Here is an 18,320-nt window from a genome sequence, read left to right as displayed (position 1 = left end):
CTCTCTCTACAAATGGCGGAGGACGCTCGGAGCTGCAGGGGAAGGCTCAAAAGTGTCCCCAAAACATCTCGCTCCATCGCCCCCCTATCGCCCCCTTTTCGTTCCATCGCCCCCACGCCGCCCCTTTTCGTTCCATCGCCCCCCTGAAAAATGAAATCGCCCCCTGGGGGGCGGTACCGCCCAGGTTAAGAACCACTGTATTAAATGACTATCCTGGAAATGAGAATCTGTTTGTTTACGTAGAATTTTGTATTTCTCTACAACAGCCAGCACAAAACCATCAGAAAAAGGTGCAATTTCCCAGAGCTGGTTCATTAAGCATACACACGCACACAACACACACACACACACACACTGAATAGTAATGCTGAAATCTGATTAAGCAAAAAAAAAAATCAAATATAGCCCTCTATAGACAAGGAGAGTCCTTATTCATCACACACTCACTTTCTTACACAAAATAGACTTGTTCTCTATTAGTGGTTTTGCTCTCGCTGATTTTCTGAAAAGCAATAAATGGCTCAGCTAAATGGTCTGTTAGAAGGTCAGTGACAATGCAGAATCTTTTCACCATTTCTCTCTGCCTTTTGAAGCTGATGAAATCTCACCTCCGATCATAACCACTTCCATAGGGAAACTGTTGGCGTTGGCCTATGCCCATGTTGGACATGGTTCCAGCGGGACTCTGGCTGTATATATCCTGCATGCCACTGTTGGGCATTTGTCCAGGGGCCATGAAGGTTTCACTATTTCCAGGCACTATGAAAGAAGAAGGAAGGAAGGAAGGAAGGAAGGAAGGAAATAGCATAACTATATTATTTGAAAGATATATGATTAAGAAATATTAAATACCACTGATGTTCAGAGAACTGAAGCAGAATAATCCAACAAATAGTATGAGAGCTGAGGAGATACTTATTTCAGCAGTAGTGCCATTATAATGCCACTGTGTTTTACAATAACTGGGACCACATCTATACTCTAAACATACTGTATTTTATAATTTAAAACCCAAATAAACATCTCAAGCAATTTTTGAGTTTTCTACTTTTTGTCTCAAGAAAGGAGTCTATTACTAACCTCCAAATCTCCACTGGATCAATATATCAGTATTACGATCTCAGCCATTTTTGTTCTCTAAGATCAGCCTATAAATGAAATGAGTATTTCCATACCTATTTGTGTAATGAATTTGGAAAGGAAGATATCTAAATACCTACTGGCTACTGGATAATGGATACTTTCTAAAATATCAATCTACCCATAAATAAGCTTTTTCTCCCTCTTGGAGGTGACATAAAACACAGATCTTTTCAGGTTTTGATGTTGGCTTTGGAATACTGCATCCAGAAAAACTGTAAGTGACCAGGACTGGTAAATCTGGGTACTAAATAAAAATGTTTTTCCCAAGTTTTTTTACAGCTTTTGATATGCTCATTTTAAATTTCTGCTTTAACATTGAAAATGCTGCTGTTCTTATTTTATTGATTTACTTGTTTTATTGCTCTATTATTTATTCCTGCTTTCAGATTCCTAACTGGAAGTCACTTTGGAAATCTCCTTGGGACTTAAGAGTAATAAATGATTTTACAGATGCAGAATATTGTCTAGTATAAATCACGACTTAGTCATTATCTCTCATCTTGAAGTATACTGCAAGGTTTTTGTGAATGTAAAATAGTTGTTGTAACTGTATATACAGATGCCTACCTACATACTGTACATACATAAATAGAATCTAGCCATGAAAGGTACTCTAGAGAGGCATTTTTGTTCAGGTTTTGTGAAATAATTGAGTCCTGTTGTACAGTCAGAATTTTGCTAAAGTTTCAGTATGACTTTTTTGTATTTTTATGTATGTATGTTATGTCTGTTTACATATGACTTTTAAAGGGATTTGAATCTCAGTAGTCATAATTTAAATGATCTATTTAACTCAAATCTCTACACATTTTAGACACCGCTGAGACATTTGTCTAGATCTAAAAATGTAGCAGTTGGAGCAAGTTTCCATAATGTGGAACTGTTGCAAGAGATCCTTACTTCCCTGTCAAAGAAGTTTTTCCCAAGAATGTTATAGGGCACAGACACATTTTTAAACCATTACAGAAACTCCTTTATAGCATGCCGATTTATTCCAGCAAACTTCCTGTAGCAGTCCTATCTTATCTAAATGTGAAATAAGACAATGACAATTGGTGATTACATTAAGATTTAGACTAAAATAATATATGTCATAACATTGCATGTACCAATGAAGGAGAATATTTGTAGCTCAGAGTTGAAATGAGGGGTCCTTGGTGCTCTCAGAGTTTGCTTGTTTTCTTGCAGACATTTCATTACCCTAACTAGATAGCATCATCAGTGCTAGTAAGGAGTGCTGTTTACTGTCAGTTTATATTCTGGGGTCCAGACAAGCAAGACACCAGAATATAAACCGACAGCAAACAGCACTCCTTACTAGCATTGATGATGTTACCTGGTTAGGGTAATGAAACGTCTGCAAGAAATTACAAGCAAGCTCAGAGAGCACCAAGGACCCAACATTGTATGTCTTACTAAACTGGCTTGTATATTATATAATCTGAGTTTACCAAATCCTGTTGCTTACAGAAAAGTAATTGGCCTAAGTTGAGACTATTGGTATAATTCGAACAATATAATTATTAAAACTCTTCCATATAATTTTCTGTATCATAAAAGGAACTTCTTAAACTTATTGGCAAAAATTCTCTGCACTAATCTCTTAACTTCCAGAACAATAATATAGTTACTTATGAAAGACACAGAAAAGCAGAGATGGAGAAACCCATCTAGGAACTGATATACACAAACATACAGACAGTCTATGCCCCCCCTCCCCCAGCAAGGAGATACCTTTTCTCATCCCACCAAAAGGATCCTTGTTTGGCTCAAAGGGCATCCTTCCCATCATATCTGGCATATTCATTGATTGCTGATAGGGTGCATTTGGAGTCATGGAGTTCCGTTTTGGGTATGTGGAATCACTTATATCCGAAAAGGGATCATGTACACTGACTGAACTATTTCTAAAGAGATAGAACATAAAAAGGTATTTGAGTTATAGAGACACAGTTATAGATGAGCAATGCCTGATCAGATGGTGATCCATAAGTTCAGAAAGTTAAACTGTTGTGAAAATCACCACTGTTGCCTTAGCAGAATATGATATATAAGATAGTCAAAGTATATAGAACAAGTGTTCAAGTACCTCATTTTCTACCTGAGCCAAGAAGTTCAGAGTGGCATATGAGGAGAACACCTATTTGTCCAAGGGCCATAAAATAAACTTCATAGCAGAGCTGGGATTTGAACAAAAGTTTCTTAAATTCAATCCAGCAGTCTAATCATCCCAACGTAGTGCCCCCTTTCCATCATTTATATGCATCACAGATCAATTCTTGGTTTCAGAACTTAATTTATATCAAGAGTATTATGCCTTATGAAATGGCACTGTATGATTAATTTATTCATTTTAATTGCATCAATATTAAACATATGGATATAAGCAGATAACCTTTTACATTTAGTTGGCAGATCTCTGATCATATCCAACCTCTGATCATTGAATATTCCCCCAAGAATTATCTCCAAAGAAATACCCTTTTGTATGTATGGATTGAAATAACACATATGGACAACAATGGGCAATTTTTAAAATCAGTGAGTAGGGTTGTACATGGATGTGCCTGTGTGTTGGCAGATAAACAATTCAAATTGTGCACAAACGATTATTTCTGAAGTTTTTTTTTCAAAGTCAGATGCTGCAGGAAATAATGGAGAAGTCCTTTTAGGGAAGAAATAGAACTGTATTTAGTTCTCTTCAATGGGATTAAGCCATGATAATGGCTTACTTGGAATTGCTTGCTAATTTTCTCCATTTTTTCTGGTTGTTTTTGCATACATCTGGACACAGTTGCACACATATCTGTATATACACACAAAGAGTTCTACAGTGAAAAAGCAGAAGCTTCATCCTGCAAACTCATATAAAATTAATCTTAAGGCAAAGCTTTTTTTACATTTTTAGTTCTGCAATCAATGCAGCCTCGAACCAAAGACTGAAGAGTTTGTGTCTGTTTGTGTATCGAGGAAATTGAAATTAAAAGCAATGTTTTCACACATCAGATTGAATCTCTGCATTTTCAGATCCCATACCTCTCCTTTTTTTTTTCATTCCTGGTCAGGGGGAGGGGTGAGATTGACAATATGGTGGCAAAGAAAGATGGGGTAACTGCCACTCACCATCAATGATGTCATGGGCAGCATCCAAGAAATGCCCGTGACACTCATTTTCCAGATACCAATAATATTTCCCACAACATGTTGCATTTTGAGTCACAGGAAAATGCAACATCCCTGAAAGAGAGAGAAGGTGTCTGGATTTGGGGCAGTGACTGCACTTGCCAAAGCACAGATCCAATATCCTGAAAGGCTCTAAGAAAAGTACCTGCTGCTCTGTGTAGGTGTCATCTGTCCGTGAGGCGTGGACGCTGGTGTTGGAGGCTTGAGGTCACTTGGCACTTCTGTCATGGAATTGCTCCCCGTAGACTGGGGGGTCTGTGGACCCTGAAGAGAACCCGAGTTAGCTGAAATTTTTTTTAAAAAAAGGGGAAAGGAAAGGAAAAAATATCAGGTGTGAACTCTCACATGCGTAAAAAGAAAACCGAGACAAAGGAGAAGAGAGGTATTTGTGAAGAGAGCTCATTTATTTTAATTGAATATACCTCGTAGATGAGATGTGATTTATTTTATTAAATTCTGCATTGGCTAAGAATTCATCATTAAATACTGCTTAAGCAAAAATTGTCCAACAGGGCAGATATAATGGAATTGTACAGGTTCCCTGTATCCGAAACTCTAAATTCCTTTCAAAATATACTTAACTTGCAAGAAAAATACACTCCCAGACCATAACAGAAAAGTCCAGAAACACCAAGTTAATGTTCTTGGATCATTTTTGTGGAATCCTGGTTGGTCTCTGAGGTTGGCTGTTTTCTTGCAAACATTTTATTACCCAACTAGGTAACCTCTTCAGTGCTGAAGGAAGTGGGATTAGCTCTTGTTTATATACAGTAGCTTGCCCTGTCAGTGTTGGCTGGAGTATTGTTTACTATTTGATTGTTTGTCTGAGCTGATAGTTCCAAACTCAAGACAAACTCAATTCAAGTTGGATCTTTTCCTTAGAAGCATCATGCAGCAAAATAAAGCACCAACCCTTATATTTACAGGGTCTTATAAAGGAGAAACTTTGGGAAAGTCTGTGATTCTAAGGTCTTGATATGAGGAGATCCCAATATATATGATGTGGATTCATAAATACTTAGGATGAAGCTGATGGAATAATCTCTCTGCCAGGCAATCAAATGTCTAAATTAGCTCTTAAAATATGGGCTTTTTTTCCCTCTGATGAGATTAGCTTGTCTGTTCACTAATTGCTCCCTAAAATATGGTGAAAACAGTTTTTTCTGCTTCAACAGCTTAGAAAAAAGAGCTGTAAATCACATAACTGCCACAAAAGATCTATTATGTTGCACACTTTCTATATAACACGTTATCAAGCCAAGCTATTTATTTACTTTATAATATTTATAACCTGTCCCAATCCTAAAGGTCAAAAGAAACAATACAAACTAACTAAAAACAATTACAATAAATCATCCCAAACCTAAACATGATAGGCACTGATAAAACTAAACTTTCCAAATGCTAAATGTATTCTGAAATAGAACTGCTTTAATTTGAGCATGAAATGCTAGGAGGCTTGGGCTGTGGGTACCTTTGGGAGGAGGATATGCGGAGAAGAGCCATCATCTGCTGCAGGCCCCAGGCCCTTCACAAAACTGGGATCTGCAACAGGCCATCTCTGGATGACCTGGCTAGATAGCAAAGACAATTCTGGCAAGGGGTGATCGGATAAGTCCCAGGGTTGTGCTGTACAGGCTATAAAGGTCATGACCACCACTCTGAAATTAGTTGGGAAGCCTACTGGTAATCAATGCAGCAACTTCAAAGTATGTGTTACTTTAGCCCAGGGGTGACCAAACCTGGCAACTTTAAGATCTGCAGACTTCAATTCCTAGAGTTCTGGGAGTTGAGCTCACAAGTCTTAAAGTTGTCAAGGTTGATCTCCCCTGCTTTAGTCTTTAATTTTCCTTCCTGGGCCTTCTGGCAGCTCCCTTCTATTAAAGAACAGAGCAGCATACGTTGCACAACTATCCTGTACTTGAAATTTACCACTAGAATGAAGAATATATAGTTTGACAAGATAAACATCTAGGTATAGAGAGAACGAGATGAGGTTCCCTCAATAGGTGAATCTCAATTCTACCGTATCTCAGAAGCATCCAACTGGACTTGTTGGCTTCGCTACTGTGCAGTTGTACCCTGTACCCTGAGGCTTGCACAGACTCCACTGCAATTTCCAAAACACAATTGCACTACAATGCCGGTCCTTTTTATTTATACTGTCTCAAATATCCAGTTGATAATACCAGAGAGGGAAGAGGAGGGTGTGTGTGTGTGTGTGGAGTGAATGAAAGCTTTTCCATTGCCCAGCAATTCTTCCCCCCCCTCCCCCGCCAAATTGGAAGAAACAAATAAATACATGAATGTAGCCTCTTGGAACTCTATTAATAGGAGGCCTAACATGCTCTCTAGGATATCCCTACCTTTTGCCAGAAGCTACAAATGTATAAGCTAAAGTAAACAATGGAAAGGTTACTGAAGGTTAAGTACATTCACATACTTCAGTCTTAACAGCCAGACGCCATGCTGGGAAGATAATTTACACAGCATGAACTCGGTGCCCTAATTCTGACAAGGGGGGGGGGAACGAGGGAGGGAAAAGCAGTGGGAGGTTTACTAGGAAACATCACATGTCCACCGCGAATGAAGGTCAATCGGAGGGCACCTTTGTTTATAACCCAGCCCCTTTCCTCGTTTATCTTCCGCTGGGGATTCCCTAGTTGGCTGCCTGCCAGATTTTGTGACATCACCTGTCAGCTAATAATAGAAATGCAGTCAGCCACCTGCCAGCAAAGATAGATGGATTTTTGGTTACAGACTTGACTAATTAAAAGACTGCTTTAGCCCTCCGTGCTCCCTCTGCTTGTTTCTCCGCTGCCAAGGAAACCCTGTGCTCTCTGTAAACTGAGGCTCAAAAGTTTTCTAAAATAAGCCTGCTGAGAACATTGGAATTACAGAAATGTTGGTGGGGGGGGGAAATTGGCTCGTTTCCTTCAGTCTGTTGAAATGAAATACAAAAACAATTCGGCCTGAGTTAAGAAGTGTGCTCAAGACTTCTGGAATTTCAAAGGATGGAAACAGGTTTTGCAAATCTGACTTTTAATGATATATTTGGCACCGGAACTTTTGTCACTTTTAGAGATGGCGCTTGTTAAGTAAGCGATTTTATGACCTTTTTGGGTTGCAGCCATTAAATGAATCACGTTGTCGTTAAGTGAACCGTGCAGTTGTTAAGCAAAAATGACTTTGCTGGTTGGAGGCCCCCCCCTCCCCGGGAACAGCATAAATGCCAATCACGTGATCCTGAAGCACTGCAATGGTTTATAAATTCCCACCGGTTGCCAATTTCGATCGTGTGACTACAGGGACGCTCGTGAGGTGAGACTTTACCAGTGCCCATGTTATTTTTTTTTAATCTATCCCTAACTTTTTAGAAGTTATTTTTTTACATTGGAAGGTCAAAATGTGCAAAATGATATGCCTGCTTCCAGTAACTCTTCCAACTTTAAGGATGTCCTCATCTAGGTGCCAAAGTAAAAATGACAGGTGGATTAAGTCAACACTTTTTCTGAAATGCGCAGAGAAGAGATGCTGGAAACAAGGCGAAGAGGTTTGCTTGGGCTCTGGGTGTATATTGATGCACACTTTTCTGCTCAATTTTTATTTGTGTCTGGGATGCTTAGATGTTGGTGCATGGTTTATGTAGCATTGGAATTTGGGGGCAGTTTATTACCTAGGGCAGGGGTTCTCAAACTTGGCCACTTTAAGACTTGTGGACTTCAACTCCCAGAATTCCCCAGCCAGCCATAGCTAGCTGGGGAATTCTGGGAGTTGAAGTCCACAAGTCTTAAAGTGGCCAAGTTTGAGGACCCCTGCCCTAGGGCCTTTCTGAGGTGATATGCGCATTTTGCATTATTGTTGTTGTTGTCGTCATTACTGAATGTGGAGGATATTTGGGTGTTTTGTCTGTCATGCACGTTTCCCTGAAGATCCCCAGTTTGCTTTTGATTAAATGGATACAGAGTAAAAACTGAGTGTCAAAAGAGCATGAAGCTTGTTCTCTTACCTCTACATTGTTATTTTTTTTTTCATGAGAAAGTTTATTTTCTTTTGAGCAGGCATTTTGTGAATATAGCCATGTCCACAATGACAGGTATTTATGAATGGGAAAGTGCCACCATGGTAGCATGTTTTGTGCCCTAATGCTTTTTTCAGCATTGCAAATTAGCATGTAGTAAGGTGAAATTCAATTATAGATCCAGCAGTAAGTTAGGAAGAATATGGAAAACATAATTTGGCAAACACACTCTTTTCTCCCCTTCAGTATATACTGAAGAGAATTCTGCTTAGTAATTGACTTTTTATGAATAAATTGTGATTCAAAGAACTGAAAGCTGAAACACTAACAGCCTTCTATTTCCTTTCTTCAAGCACCATTATGCATTGTTAACTCTGTTCATATATTTTGCACTGTCAGTGTGTCCCTAAATTGCTTGTACAGAACAAGTATTGGAAATTAGGAGACTAATCCTTAGATATTTTGTAAAAACCCTAACTCAGCAGTAAAATCTATGAACAACAACTCATACTGGTGAAATTTTTCCCAGATGTAATCATGTTTTTGTTTTGAAAAACAAGTTTTCACTTGGTCTAAATATATCTTTCTGAACAAAATATAATACTGATAAGATATTTAAATATGGGCTAAATGTTTACACCATGAACGCTGACATTTCTCTGCTTTACCATTTATTCAAAGTAAAGCTAGATTTTCCATTTGAAATCTGTTTACTTCAGGCTGTTAAGAGAGTATTGAGGTGTAAACAGTTATGATGAAAAGTAAATATTGGCACATTGGTTTAACTATATGGAAAAATACATTCCTAACACTGATTCTTTTTGTTTATGGAATATCCATCTAAATTAAAGTGTTCCAGCACCATCACTGACACAATAGGGCTTTCACAGATATTACAGTAATGGAATTGCTATTATTCAATTTATCCCAGTATTTTAAGTTTGTTGTTTCACTCCTCAGCATATTTCCTGTGGTTACTTCCATTGCAACAAAAAGCTAGTAATCTACAACAAATGTTTTCGTAGTATTTCTGCTGGAAAAATAACTCTCATCTCTGGAAAGTAATATTTAAAAGACTGATAGCTTTATTAAGACATAAACTTTCTTGGACTGAAGCCCACTTCATTATAAGAAATAAATATTGCTCTCAGTTGGCAAATATATATTTATAGGTGGGTGTATACATACATCCAGAACATACTTAAATATTTTCCTAAGGCACACAGTAATCCACAGTAATATTAATTTCAGAATGAATAAAATCCAATTTTATGAATAATTGTTTAGTTTGGGAATTTTCCATTGCTGCCTATAAGTGAAGTATTTTTGTTGAAATACGGTCACCTTGCCAGACAAAAGAATTCAGAGATCTAAGTGCTCTTCAGTCGGTTTCCTAGTGTTCAGTGTTATTTTTCTATTCTTTTAAAGGAAACAGACCTGTTTGTTCCTGTTCACAAGCGCTAGAATATAATATCATATTGGAGGAACAACTGAATGAGCCCTTAATGGCCAAATAAAATAGCAGGTTAACTGAGTTATATTACGATAGGACTATCTATGGATAGCCCCACCATTTTAGTCTCTCTCTTTAAACTTCTAGCACACATTTTTTACAACATGCTACATTTTTATGGCCTATGGTAGGCTTCCTTACTATGCTTCCTCCTCTTCTTTGGGCCTCTCACAGTCCTCTAGAAATTTTTTTTTTCTCTCTCTCTCAGGAATATTCTGTTACTTTTATGTATTATTTCATTTTTCCATGATCCCTGTTCGGTCTTCCTATTTTTATTTATCTGCAATTTGCTGCCTCTATTCTCTTGCTTTCACTGTTTTCTAATGCTACCTAATAGTTCTATTCCCAGGTTTCTATCATCTCCAGAACAAACAAACAAACAAAAACCCTAAATACTTTCCCAGGTTTCTGTGATATCAAAGCAGCTCAGCAAATCACTGCCCCAAACTTCACCACCGACAGTAAAACATTTGTTTGTCAACATTAAATATCAATGAAAATAAAATGTTATGAATAAGAAATGCAAAAACAACAGAAGTCCATAGAAAGATTTTACTATATGCTGTAAAGCACTGGTTGGAACAATGGCATTAGAATTTTGCACTGCTAAAAAAGTTTTAATAAAAATGGAAATGCAGCCTGATTCTGCTTCAGTAATGTGGAGTTCATTTTACTTCCATCAGGAATTAGCAGTAAACATTTTTAATAGTTATTAATGGAGCTAAATTTAGCATGCAGAATGTTGGTACAGATTTGACAGATATTTGTTCGTGTCAATATGAATATATGCAAATCCTTTAAGAGATCTGTTGACATAGGTAATCAAGAACTACTAAAATATCCCTCATTTATGAGCTTCAGAAATTAATTAGGAATATCTACATGTGGCAGATGTTTTTATGAGATTTAAGTTGTTTAGTTAACTCCATCTCCTGTGCATTTTTTAAAAAAGATTATTTCTGTAGTTTTTCAACTTACCAGGAGATGGCGGCTGAATCTTAGCTTGTTTCTTAGTATCTCCGGTGCTGAAGACTTCTGGAGGGGGTTCCTCCCCTCGTTCAATCTTGCATTCAAAGGCAAAGAGGTATTGAATATATTGTTTTTTCAAGGAGCTGGCTGCACTGCTCGAAGTGCCAACGTTTAGGTTGGTAGACAGCTCACGCCACTTCTTATTTTTATTAACCTAGGAAATGAAGGAAGGAACTAAGACACAAATAAATAAAATAGCAGGTTGAGTGAACTGTAGCAAAATGGATTGATAAAAAACCTGAAGACAGAAAAGGGAAAAATCTACATGTAATGTCTTTTAAAAAAACCTTTAATGCCCATTATTCTCACACTTAATAATGCATAAACATTATCTGCACTTATCAAACCATTAAGAAAAACTTACTTTACCTATATAAAATGCTTTGCTAGAACATCATTTATATCTCTACTTTTTATGCTTTCAGTGAGCTTGCAATGTGTAGTATGAGCAAATTTATCTTGTATACTTTGTTCCTCTGACACACAAATGTACAGTGTTTTTCTTTAAAAAAAAATCAGCTTTTAAAAACAAATTTTAAATGGCAATAATAAAGATATTATTGAAGTGCTTTAATACTGATGCAAAGAATGGTTTTCTTCTTCAAAATAGCTGCTCCAGGTTTGTTCAGCTGGTATGTCTGGTTCAGGGGCTAAAACTGCAGGCCCTTTATAAGAGAGACAGCACTCACTATGCAGAAGATGCAATATGAATTTTCAAAAACATTTCTACAGAGAAAATACTACTGAATGAGATGAATTCTATTGCTAATGTATGGCACTAAAATTCTAAGAGTTTCTTAAATAAAATTGGATTATGTATGAAGACCAAAAAATGTATACTATATGCATCCTTTTGTGTAGGTCCATTATAGTATATTATCTTCACCTCCCTGTTATGGCTAGATGGTTAAAAAAAATCTAACAAAATATGCACCTATATATTTTCTCGATTATAGCATACACAGCTATATGCATTTTTTTCCTGTATGTACAGTATATTTGAAATCACATTTATATGAATCAGTCATTATTTACAAGATGTTCCATATTGGTGTACAAAATTATAATCAGTGATTAGGTGATATTTATATAAGCAGTCTCATTTCACTGATTATGCATGAAGATGAAATTCATTCTCATCTCTTTTTTTCTAGCAAAATTTCAACACAGCCAGTTTGGAATAGCAAGTTAAGGCACTGGTTAGAATTCAGGGGATCATGAATTCTAGTCCTGTCTTAGGCAAAAAGCCAACTGGGTGACATTGGGCCAGTCAACTCCCTCTCAGCTGTAGGATGGAGGCAATGGCAAACTTGAAAAAACTTTGCTAAAAAACTGCAGGGACTTGTCATCATTTTTAATATGTACCACCAGAACACTATTATTTGGGGGGGATGGAGTTAGATTGGAGGATTAAGAAACCCAATAAGGTAATCATATCCTTTTATTTTAACACCTTTCTTGAGATTACACATTCTGAATTCTGAATGGATATTCTTGCCGTTCTGGATTATGAGGTTCTCTGCACTATGTTTAAATGTTATTCTTGAAGCTAGAGGTACTCTGTCTTGAATCTTTTGAAATATGCAGATTAGAATAATGTTAAGTTGCATTTCAAGGATATTCTCTACTTTTGCCTGCAAAGGTAAGATTAAAGCCATTTGACAATCTGGCATCACTCACAATCACTCACCTGGGCTAAGCCTCCAATCTCCTTTACACAAACATAGAGTCTAAAAAGATCCAGCGGTTTCTTGCCAACAGCAGGGAGACCAGCTACAGGTGTTCCCCTTTCTTCCATGAAGGTGAGATAGCGATCCACCCAAACTTTCCGCTCTGGCTCAGTTCCCAGCTCATACATTTTGGTGATCTTCTCCCCAGTTGTGTTGGAGGAACTTGATTTCTAAAGCAAATACATTTCAAAAAGAAAGTTGGGGAAGGGAAGGAGAAGGGAAATGGTAGTAAGAAACTAAGACAACATAGACAAAGGAGGATGTTAAACTAAAGCTATCACACGACAGACAGGAATGAAGGCTACTAGTTCAGGCACAAACAATACATTCTGTCCACATGTTGCATTTCATTCGTAAAACAAGGGCCCAAACTCCCAATTTTATTGTTTTCATATTAATTCAGATAAGCTTTAGATCTCAGAAGGCAAGTTTCTGATGATGCCTGAGGTTAGTAATAATTTCACTCTATTAAAAAATGAAGCCCTGAAACACAAGATAATTCTAACGTTTACATTCAAATCAGTTCTGCTGTAATTAGAATTAAAAGAAATCCAGTCCTTCACACCACTACTGAAGCAAACAAGGAAACTTAAATTAGCAGTAACTTCATAATACTATTCACCATAATTCCTAATTCATATGTAAAAAATACATATAGTTAATACTGTTTCCTGATTTATTAATCTTGAATTTGATAGCTGAATTAAACATCATTGCACAGTTCCTTTTCCATATACCTCTTTATCTCACTTCCCTATTATCTCTATGTGGTTAAAAACGTTTTAAGAAATGTTCAAGCAATCAGAATAGCTGTTTATTATCTGCCAAAGTTTCACATTCATTTTATTTCTCTTTGTTGTTTGACTTCTTTTTCCATTATCAATAACATTATATTCATCATTGTGTAGGAGAATTCCTAAACTATGACCTGTAACTTTATCTCAAAAAGAGTTTCTCTTTCTACTAATTTTAACTCTTGGAAAAATCAGTGCCTTTGGCATTGGAAACTAAGCACATGGTATTCTTTTTCAGGATGAATGAGCTTTTTAAAGACTATTTTTAGACAACTATTTAAAGACTTGCAGAATAATAATCTAAAACTGTCCTGACTGAGATAGTATAAAGAAGTAATTCTATGCTATAGGTGGAGGCAAGGAAAGAAAGGGGAAAATTATTAAATACACGAGTATCAATAAGCTATCTGTAATTAAAGCAACTGGATTATAATTGAGGTTAAATCAAATTAGATCAGAATTAGTTTTTGCCTACATCTTGCCTACTTTTTTTAACCTATCCTTGTCCACTTTTTGGAAGATGCTCATTCTACTCAAAGACCTATGCTGCTTTTGGCCTGAAAAATATTGCACACCCCTACACTAATGGTGCATCAATGTTAGATGTGGGGTTGACTATGAAGTCAATGGTGCCAGGGTACTATGTGTTCCATGATTTTTTTTTAAAAAAGTCATGTCCTGTCATGTCCGCCTCTAGGAAATGGTGCTCATCTCTGTTTCTTAGCCGAGGGAGCTAGCATTGTCTGAAGACACTTCTCTGATCATGTGGCCAGCATAACGATATGGTGAGGTGTGCACAGAACACGGTTACTTCCTCACCGAAGTGTTACCTATTTATCTGCTTGCATTTGCATGCTTTCAAACTGCTAGATTGGCAGGAGCTGGAGCAAGGACAGGAGCTCACCCCGTCATGTGGTGCTTGGGTCTCAAACTGCCAACCTTCTGGTCAACAACCCTAGCGTCTTAACCCCTACGCCACCATACCCCTGGGTTCCATGGCATAAATGCTAAACATAGGACTGAAGCATTGCATGGTGATGAATGTAGGCTGCCATCCATATCCAGACACTGAAGCTTATTCTTACATCATTCAGTAAATATGTAATATCAGAAATAGTTTCATCTCTTGTGTTATTCTATGGAATTTTGTAGGCGTTTGAAGAAGAAGAAGGCGTGCTAACTTCTTCAACTCACCTATCTTCCAGGCTGTTCCAGTAAAAACAAACAAACAAACAAAAAATAACCCGATTCCATTTCCTTCAATTTAAAATTTCTCTTGGCTCCAGTGCCTCCACGAATAGAAGTTCTAAGTTTCCATTTCTATGCCTGGCATAGTTATAATTGTAATCTAGTCTGTTGATTTGCAGAAAATGAGTAATTACGTGCCTCAAGCACATTTGTCTGTACATTCTAGTTGGTTGCAAAACTGGATTCTCAATTTCATAAAGACCCAAAATTTGGAATGTCATCTGGCTTGAACATGAAACATAAATATTTACTAGATATTTAGATCCAGATTTGTTATTATTTCAAGTGATCACAGTATTTGTAAGGCCAGCCAGAGGCCAATTCCCCATGAATGGTTTAAACATCTAGCATCATCTAGCCATTATTAAGTGATATAAAGCTTGTCCCCATTATTGTTATTTTGGCAGAATGATGGTTGGATGATTTAGAAGGCAGTATAAGCTGCTGGCAGGAAAACGAGCAGAGTCGAACATTTCTAGGTCACATTGATTTCACGGGAGATTTAAAATAAACTTAGAATTCTTTCGCTGAAGTATACTATTTCATTTTATGTAGACTGGGTCCATGGCTTTTAATTAACTAAATCAGCCTGCCTCTAAAGCTTTTTACCTTACACACAGAATTCTAATTTATTCACTGTAATGCTTCCTGGCTGTCGCAGTGTCTATCACATTGTGAAATAAAGGACAATGTCAGATCTCCTTTTAGCATATTTAACTATGGGACAATTATTAATTAACACAACTGAATTTGCTGTACTAGATGCGAATAAAGAACTGCAGTAGAAGAACGTCATGTCACAAAGCATAGTGTCATACAACATGGTTGCATTTCTTAATTCAGAAGGATGCTATTTCCTTCATATATCTGTCATTCGAAGCACTATGTAGCAACCTTTTTTTTTTTTTTTAAGAAAACCATTTGCTTCAGAAAAGAAACAAAAAGAACTCCAGCTATGTCGCAGATATTAAATGTTCTTTTGAAAAGGTCACTTTCAAGTTGGAATCCAGTTTTCCCTGTGCTGTTTTGAACAATAATTCAGAGAGCTGACAAAAATGTATAGCCTCCTGAACAACAAAATATTGTAGCTAATATCAGCATTGTTCATTAGTTTTTGTATTTCCTCACTTGTGATATCACATGTTTTATAATATCACAAATGTTATTTAAGTTTAAGACAATCCTTAATAATTTTTCACTCTGCTCCTGAACCAAGTGCCTATTACAAGAAACATTCAGACTTAATGGCCAAATAGAGGTTTTCAATTTTATACAGTGAAATACTTCTTGTTACAACACTAAATCATCCAAGAATGGAAAGTAGCTTAAAATCTTTTCTTTGCTGGACATTTGTACTGTCTACATACATAAAGAAAAGTCACTTTTCAATGAGATGGTGCAGGCCATAAAGTGACAACTTAATCTGAAAACATCACAATTTACAGAAGGTAAGAAGGACTTCTCACTGCAGGAGCTTTCAGGCTGTCAAGCACAGTGAAGTGGTGCAATTTTCTTTTAAAATGAAATATTAACTTTGAGAAGAAAAAAGGGGATATCTTCCCATAGAAAGCCTGATTTTCTACTGCTTAAGCCCTACAGCAAAAGACATTAAAATTTCACATTTTGCACATGCTAGTGTTCAGTCAAGCACAAATTACAGGAGCCTCACATGGCCAGATTGAACTGAAAGTCCACGTTCCCTTAAAGGGAATTCTTTTATTTTATAAGGTTTATTATACCCTAAAACTATTAAACTATAAACTAAATTCAGTTTAACAATCAATGCTGAAATAAATAGTAAAAAACAAATACCAACCACAGGTGGATTTATTTGATACAGAATAAATACTTTTGAGAGGCTAAAAAATATCCTGGTGCATGATGCAAAATTATTAAGAATTTTTGGCAGAAAATCAACACATCATATTGGGCTACATTCAATGCTGCCATCATATAAGGCTACATTCAATGCTGAAGGACCACCAGCTCCCTACAACAAATTCTGGCCTGCTTGGCAAACACAGAGAAAGAGGAGGAATGAGTTATCCCATTTCTTCAATGGAAATGAGGCATAATACGATGAGATATAACTTATAACTTCCGCATCTAATATATTTTAACCAGTATTTTTTATATCACTCAAGGCTATAAAACTATGTTAATGGAGAGAATATTTCTGTATTCTATAACGTAATTTATACACTTGGGGTTGAATTTACAAATAGTCCTCGTTTACTGACTGCCTTATTTAGTGACTATTCACTGTTATGAGATGAGAGCCAGTTTGGTGATGAGAGCTAGTTTGGTCTAACAGTTAAGGTGCTGGCCTAGAACCAGGAGACTGTGAGCTGTACTCCCAACCTTAGGCACGAAAAACTGCCTGGGTGTCTCTGGGTCAGCCACTCTCTCTCAGCCCAACCCACTTCACAACGTTGTTGTTGTGGGAAAAATAGGAGAGGAAGGAGTATTAGCTATGTTCATTGCCTTGAGTTATTTATACACAATCATAAATGTGGGATGAAAATCAAATAAATAAATAGAAAAAATAACTTTGCAACCAATCCTCACATTTACTACCTTTGCAGTCTGTAAAAGAAAAGGAAAGGTCAAGTAAGATCATAAAGCACAGTCATGGTTTAATTTAGTGATCTCTTCACTTAAGAACCAAGTTGCCAGTCCCAATTGTGGTTGCTAAATTAGGACTACTTGTACTAGCCCAAGTTGGCATATTCATATAAGGTGTTGCAAAGACTGCACTATGGTCTTTGCATGTGTACATGAAAGACATTTCAGCTAAAGTTTGTATATTGTGACAATGTGACACACTGTATAGAGGAAATACCGTTATTAGAAAGAGAATACATTTTTAAGACCTTATTTTTAGCTATGAACATCCTGCTGTGAATACTGCATCTTCCTCACTCTAAGAGTCCTGATTATTTTCCATCAGTTTGGAATTTGTATCTGTTATTTGTACTATCCAAAGTGCAATACAGACAGAATGCCAAACTCAGCTGCTGATTATTCTGTGTATCTATTGTTACCCTAATCATTGCTTATAATTACTATTACAGACATTTGCTGCTCTCTCTATATATTAGGTGTCCATCCGTTAGATGCAGGGCTTTTAATATTAATTGCTAATTATAATTATTAACCTGCTCAGGAATTTACTCTAATTTTTGTATTAATAATGGGTTCTTATTGTGACCAACAATTGCATATTGTGAAATAGATATATATTGTAATTGCCCCGGTAGGAAACAGAAGTTAATTAATTTAGAAATATATTTATTTAAATATTTATTAAATTTATGCGCCACCCATCTCATCTAGAGTATTGAGTAATACAAATATATCTAGTGATGTTCACATTAGCACTGTAGTCTGAGACTTTTCTTTCAAATAATTTTCACTGAAATCAAAGGAGAATTGTGACACAAGTTTTCTACTTTCCTAAGTCCTTTCACAATGTTGCCTTTTGTTAAAGTTTTGAAATATTTTCTAAAAACTCTAGAACATAACAATGTTTATTCCAATTGAAAATAGAAAGGCAATTCCTTCCATTTCCTCTTTCAAAAAAAAAATCTGAAGTGGTTCTCTTTAATTATTGTCGAAACAGAAATATACATTTCTAATACTCTCCCCGGGGACATATA

At 36.6% G+C, this 18,320-nt stretch overlaps 1 protein-coding gene across 1 annotated transcript in view; it reads right to left on the bottom strand.

The window, feature by feature from the left end:
- The window catches only part of ARID1B (AT-rich interaction domain 1B), a 378,023-nt gene that overhangs the window by 12,643 nt on the left and 347,060 nt on the right, over nt 1-18,320 (bottom strand). The window contains exons 14-18 of the mRNA XM_029285097.1: nt 12,580-12,789; nt 10,839-11,043; nt 4,472-4,610; nt 2,878-3,050; nt 609-759 (exon numbers count right to left, since the gene is read on the bottom strand). Coding sequence (XP_029140930.1) covers nt 609-759; nt 2,878-3,050; nt 4,472-4,610; nt 10,839-11,043; nt 12,580-12,789 — 878 coding nt within the window. The remainder of the gene's footprint in view (nt 1-608; nt 760-2,877; nt 3,051-4,471; nt 4,611-10,838; nt 11,044-12,579; nt 12,790-18,320) is intronic.

The sequence above is a fragment of the Protobothrops mucrosquamatus genome, unplaced genomic scaffold, assembly GCF_001527695.2.
Source record: "Protobothrops mucrosquamatus isolate PMUCROS unplaced genomic scaffold, P.Mucros_1.0 scaffold1274, whole genome shotgun sequence".
NCBI lineage: Eukaryota > Metazoa > Chordata > Lepidosauria > Squamata > Viperidae > Protobothrops > Protobothrops mucrosquamatus.
The sequence above is the reverse complement of the archived record's forward strand: the minus strand, read 5'-3'. Positions and strand labels throughout refer to the sequence as shown.